Raw genomic sequence first — 5,786 nt, forward strand, 5'->3', positions numbered from 1 at the left:
GGGAGCTGCTGCGCATCCCCGAGCGCCTCCTGTTCATCATCGACGGCTTCGACGAGCTCCAGCCCTCCTTCCACGACCCCCGCGGCCCCTGGTGCGTGTGCTGGGAGGAGAAGTGGCCCCCCGCGCTGCTCCTCTGCAGCCTGATTCACAAGAAGCTGCTGCCCGAGGCGTCTCTGCTCATCACCACCAGGCCCACGGCGCTGGAGAGGCTGCAGCGGCTGCTCGAGCATCCCAGGCACGTGGAGATCCTGGGCTTCTCGGAGGCCGAGAGGAAGGAGTACTTCTACAAGTACTTCCAGGACGCCGAGCGGGCCCGCCACGTCTTCAGCTTCGTGCGGGACAACGAGCCCCTGTTCACGCTGTGCTTCGTGCCGCTGGTGTGCTGGGTGGTGTGCACCTGCCTCAAGCAGCAGCTGGAGGGCGGGGGGCTCCGGAGACAGGCCACCCGGACCACCACGGCCGTGTACCTGCTCTACCTGCTGAGCCTGATGCAGCCCAAGCCGGGGTCCCCGACGCTCCAGCGCCCGCCCAACCAGACGGGGCTGTGCTCCTTGGCGGCCGACGGCCTCTGGAGCCAGAAGATCCTCTTCGAGGAGCAGGACCTGCGGAGGCACGGCCTGGACGGGGCGGACGTCTCCTCCTTCCTCAACATGAACATCTTCCAGAAGGACATCAACTGCGAGAAGTTCTACAGCTTCATCCACCTGAGCTTCCAGGAGTTCTTCGCCGCCGTGTACTATGTCCTGGACGGGGCGGACCGGGAGGAGCGCGTTGGCCCTCACCGTCCGCTTCCTGTTCGGGCTCCTGAACGAGGAGGCCAGGAGCTACCTGGAGAAGACGCTGGGCTGGAAGGTCTCGCCGCGCGTCCAGGCGGAGCTGCTGGAGTGGATCCGGGGCAAGGCGCTGAGCGAGGGCTCCACGCTGCAGCAGGGAGCCCTGGAGCTGCTCAGCTGCCTCTACGAGATCCAGGAGGAGGCGTTCATCCGGCGGGCCCTGAGCCATTTCCAGGTGGTCGTGGTCAGCAACATGGCCACCAAGATGGAGCACGCGGTCTCCGCCTTCTGCCTGAAGCACTGCACCAACGCCCTGGTGCTGCACCTGCACGGGGCCGCCTACCGGGCGGACGAGGAGGAGGAGGAGGAAGAGGAGGAGGAGGAGGGGGCCAGGCGGGCGTCGGGGCCCCAGACGCTACTGGCACCATCGTAAGTACTGGCTGTCCAAGCGCAGGCTCCTAACCAAGTTCATGTTCTCAGCCAGGGGGTGACGAGGCCCCAGCGAGGGCATCCTTGGCACCATCTGGAGAAATACTTGGTGGTGATGACCCTGGGGAAATGGAGGGGGGGGCGCTGCCTGCATCTCGAGGGGAGAGGGCAGGGAGGCTGGCGGACACCCTCCCGGGACAGGGCCACCCCACAACAAAGTGGTCTGGCTGCCCCATGTCAGTAGTATCCCGGTTGGCTTTCTCCTCTGACACAATAGCCATGAGGACTAAGTTGGGGCCTATGTCAAGGAGGTTGTGTTCAATCAAGAAATATTACTCAGCCCGGCCGGCGTGGCTCAGTGGATAGAGCGTCGGCCTGTGGACTGAAGGGTCCCAGGTTCGATTCCGGCCAAGGGCATGTACCTGGGTTGCGGGCACATCCCCAGTAGGGAGTGTGCAGGAGGCAGCTGATCAATGTTTCTCTATCATGATGTTTCTCTCTCATCGATGTTCCTAACTCTCTATCCCTCTCCCTTCCTCTCTGTAAAAAAAATCAATAAAATATTTTTTTTAAAAAAGAAATATTACTCAGCCCAGCCAGCGTGGCTCAGTGGTTGAGCATTGACCTATGAGTCAGGAGGTAACGGGTCAATTCTCGGTCAGGGCACATGCCCAGGTTGTGGGCTCCACCCCCAGTGAGCTGATCAATGATTCTCTCTCATCTCGGATGTTTCTATCTCTCTCTAGCTCTCCCTTCCTCTCCAAAATCAATAAAAGTTTATTTTAAAAAAATAAATAAATATTATCTAAACACTTGTACATCACTAACTGCATGGAGCCCTGGCTGGTGGTGGCTTAGTTCGTTGGAGCGTCATCCCACACACCAAAAGGTGGTGGGTTTGATTCCTGGTCAGAGCACATACCCAGGGTGTGGGTTCAGTCCCCAGTAGGGTGAGTATGGAGGCAACCGATTGATGTTTCTTTCTCTAAAAATCAATAAAATAGACGGATGGATAGATAGATAGATAGATAGATAGATAGATAGATAGATAAAGAAGAGTCAGGCCAGTGTGGCTCCGTGGTTGAGTGTAGACCCATGAAGTTACAGGTTTGATTCCCGGTCAGGGCCAATGCTCAGGTTGTCGGCTCAATCCCCAATAGGGGGCCTGCAGGAGACGGCTGATTAATAATTCTCTCTCATCGTTGATGTTTCTATCTCTTCCTCTTCCTCCCTCTCTGAAATCAATAAAGAAATATTTTTAAAAAGAAAAAGAAAAAAGAAGAGGTGGTATATATATATAATGGAATACTAGTCAGCCATAAAAAAGGTGATATTGTCATTTGTGACAACGTGTGTGGATCTTGAGGGTATTGTGCTAAGTGAAAAAAGTCAGACAGAAAAGTATCAATACCATATGATCACACTCCTCTATGGAATATAATACAAAAAGGTAGCAAAGGAACAAACAAAACAAACACATAGATACAGACCACAGTATGGTGGCCACCCGAGGGGAAGGGTGAATGAGTAAAGGGGTCCAATACATGGTGACAGACGGAAACTTGGCTGTTGGTGGCAATGATGCCATAGAGCAGGGGTCCTCAAACTTTTTAAACAGGGGGCCAGTTCACTGTCCCTCAGACCGTTGGAGGGCCGGACTATAGTTTTAAAAAACACTATGAACAAATTCCTATGCACACTGCAACATATCTTATTTTGAAGTAAAAAAACAAAACGGGAACAAATACAATATTTGTATTTGCATGTGGCCCGCGGGCCGTAGTTTGAGAACCCCTGCCATAGAGTATGTAGATAGCAAATCATAATGTTGTACACCTGAAAGGTATATACTGTTATTAACCAATGTTACCTCAACATAAAAAAAAATTATCTTCAAGATGAAATCCATCTCCCCTCCCTAGTCCCAGGATTTAGGTCTGGTCTCTACTACGCACCAGCTATGTGACCTTGGGCAAGGAATGCAGGGTCATTCAGGAGGTAAATTAAAATGAAGACGACAGAATGCTTTCGAAATTATGAAGTGATGACCAAATGCCAAACATAATCATTGTAAAGCGACTGGGAACGCTGAACTGACCAGCCCTACCCGGTTTGACTCATTAGATAGAGCATCAATCAGCCCGAGGACTGAAGGGTTCTGGGTTCGACTCAGGTCAAGGGCACATACCTCGGTTTCAAGCTCGATCCCCGTCCCTGGTTGGGGTGCGTGTAGGAGAAGCAACCAATCGATGTATCTCTCTCACATTGATGTTTCTCTCTCTGTCTCTCCCCCTCCCTTCCACTCTCTCTAAAAAAATCAATGGAGCCCTAGCCAGTTTGGTTCAGTGGATAGAGCGTCAGCCTGCATACTGAAGGGTCCTGGGTTCAATTCCGGTCAAGGGCACATGTCCAGGTTGTGGGCTTCATCCCTAGTAGGGGGCATGCAGGAGGCAGCCGACCAATGATGCTCTCTCATCATTGATGTTTCTCTCTCTCTCTCCCTCTTCCTTCCTCTCTGAAATCAATAAAAAATATATTTAAAAAATAAAATAAATAAAAATAAGTGGAAAAATTATCCTTGGGTGAGGATAAACAAAAAATATTTTTAAACAAACAAGCTTGCCCTAGCCGGTTTGGCTCAGTGGATAGAGCGTCGGCCTGTGAACTGAAAGGTCCCAGGTTCGATTCCGGTCAGGGGCACATGCCTGGGTTGCGGGCTCGATCCCCAGTTGGGGGGCTTGCAGGAGGCAGCCAATCCATGATTCTCTCTCATCATTGATGTTTCTCTCTCTCTCTCCCTCTTCCTTCCTCTCTGAAATCAATAAAAATATATTTGTTTAAAAAAACAAGCTTATTTAAAACAAACAAAACAAAAAACAACTGAACTGACCTGTAGTTCCTTCACGCAGCCCCGAGAGGAACGTTTTGCCAGACGCCTACAGCGACCAGCTGGCCAACGCGCTGAGCACCAACCCGAATCTGATAGAGCTGGCTTTGTACCACAATGCCCTGGGGAGCCAGGGGGTGAAGCTGCTGTGTCAAGGGCTCAGACACCCCAACTGCAAACTTCAGAATCTGAGGTGAGTCTAGCTGGTCTGGGAGCTCCTGGTGGTCCCACCACGCCCTCGCGTGGGGCTCTCTGTCAGAAAAGAACTCGGGACGGTGTGTGACTTTGCTCCGGCTGCCGTCACAAAGGGCCACCGTCCGGGTGACTTAACAGAAAGGAATTTCTCGCAAGTCTGGAGGCTGGCAGCCCAAGATCCAGGTGTTGGCAGGGTTGGTGTCTCCTGAGGCCTCCTGCCTCAGCTTGCAGGGGGCCGTCTTTCCCTGTCTTCTCACAGGGTCTTCCCTCTCTGTGTGTGTCTGTGTCCTGGTCTCTCCTTATGAGGACACCAGTCCTATTGGACCAGGTCTCATTCTAATGACCTCATTCTAACTGAACCAGCCCTGGCCAGGTAGCTCAGTTGGTTCCAGCATCGTCCCCATATGCCCAGGTTGCAGGTTCCACCCCAGGTCAAGGAACGTACATGAATCAACCAATCCTATATGATAAAAGCCTAATGTGCTAAGTGTCCAACCATTCGTTTGACCATTTGACCAGTCGCTATGATGCACACTGACCACCAGGGGGCACACGCTCCAACTGGTAGGTTAGCTTGCTGCTGGGGTCCAGCCTGTCAGGACAGGGCGAGACAGGCCAGACAAACCCTGGACGAATCCGTGTACCGGGCCTCTAGTGAATGCATAAATAAGTATAACAACAAGTCTCTCTCTCTCTCTCTCTTTCTCTCTCAGAGGGCAAGACAGGCCAGACAAACCCTGGATGAATCCGTGTACCGGGCCTCTAGTGAATGCATAAATAGGTATAACAAGTCTCTCTCTCTCTCTCTCTCTCTCTCTCTTTCTCTCTCTAAAATAAACAAATATCAAATGCAGTGGGAACTCTTAAAATAGGGGGAGAGCCCTAGCTGGTTTGGCTCAGTGGATAGAGCGCCAGCCTCCAGACTGAAGGGTCCCAGGTTCGATTCCGGTCAACGGCACATGCCCAGGTTGTGGGCTCGGTCCCCAGTAGGTGGATAGGCTGCCTCCTGCACGCCCCCTACTGGGGGATCCAGCCTGCAACCCAGGCATGTGCCCTTGGCCGGAATCAAACCTGGGACCCTTCAGTCCGCAGGCTGAAGCTCTATCCACTGAGCCAACCCAGCTAGGGCAAAAATATATTTTTTTAAAAAATAAAAATTAAACCCTGGCGCATCAGCTATTATACTTGGGACTCTGCCTCTCACTCTATATGCTGACTTCAAGCCATTCACCCAGGAGTTCGGTCGGAACCTGAATTACTCCACACACCCCTCCTTTCCAGCTGCGTTGTTCAGGTACTATGTGGTGCACGCCCCACTGGTGTCTATTCACAGGCCACTTTGGTAGTTGTGTATCTGCTGTGTATGTGATTTGACAAGCCAGTCTTTTTTTTTTTAAATAAATGGCTTTATTAAAAAAAATAAAATTAGCCGAAACCGGTTTGGCTCAGTGGATAGAGCGTCGGCCTGCAGCCTGAAAGGTCCCAGGTTCGATTCCGGTCAA

The 5,786-nt window shown here is 52.1% G+C and overlaps 1 protein-coding gene across 1 annotated transcript in view; it reads left to right on the forward strand.

Moving 5' to 3' along the window:
- Window positions 1-5,786, forward strand: part of NLRP12 (NLR family, pyrin domain containing 12) — a gene marked incomplete at its 5' end in the record, with an annotated part of 22,191 nt that overhangs the window by 4,683 nt on the left and 11,722 nt on the right. The window contains 4 exon segments of the mRNA XM_014537109.1: window positions 6-760; window positions 762-1,194; window positions 3,882-3,892; window positions 4,112-4,282. Of these exon segments, the coding sequence (XP_014392595.1) occupies window positions 6-760; window positions 762-1,194; window positions 3,882-3,892; window positions 4,112-4,282 (1,370 nt within the window).

Source organism: Myotis brandtii, unplaced genomic scaffold, assembly GCF_000412655.1.
Source record: "Myotis brandtii unplaced genomic scaffold, ASM41265v1 scaffold1720, whole genome shotgun sequence".
Taxonomy (NCBI): Eukaryota; Metazoa; Chordata; class Mammalia; order Chiroptera; family Vespertilionidae; genus Myotis; species Myotis brandtii.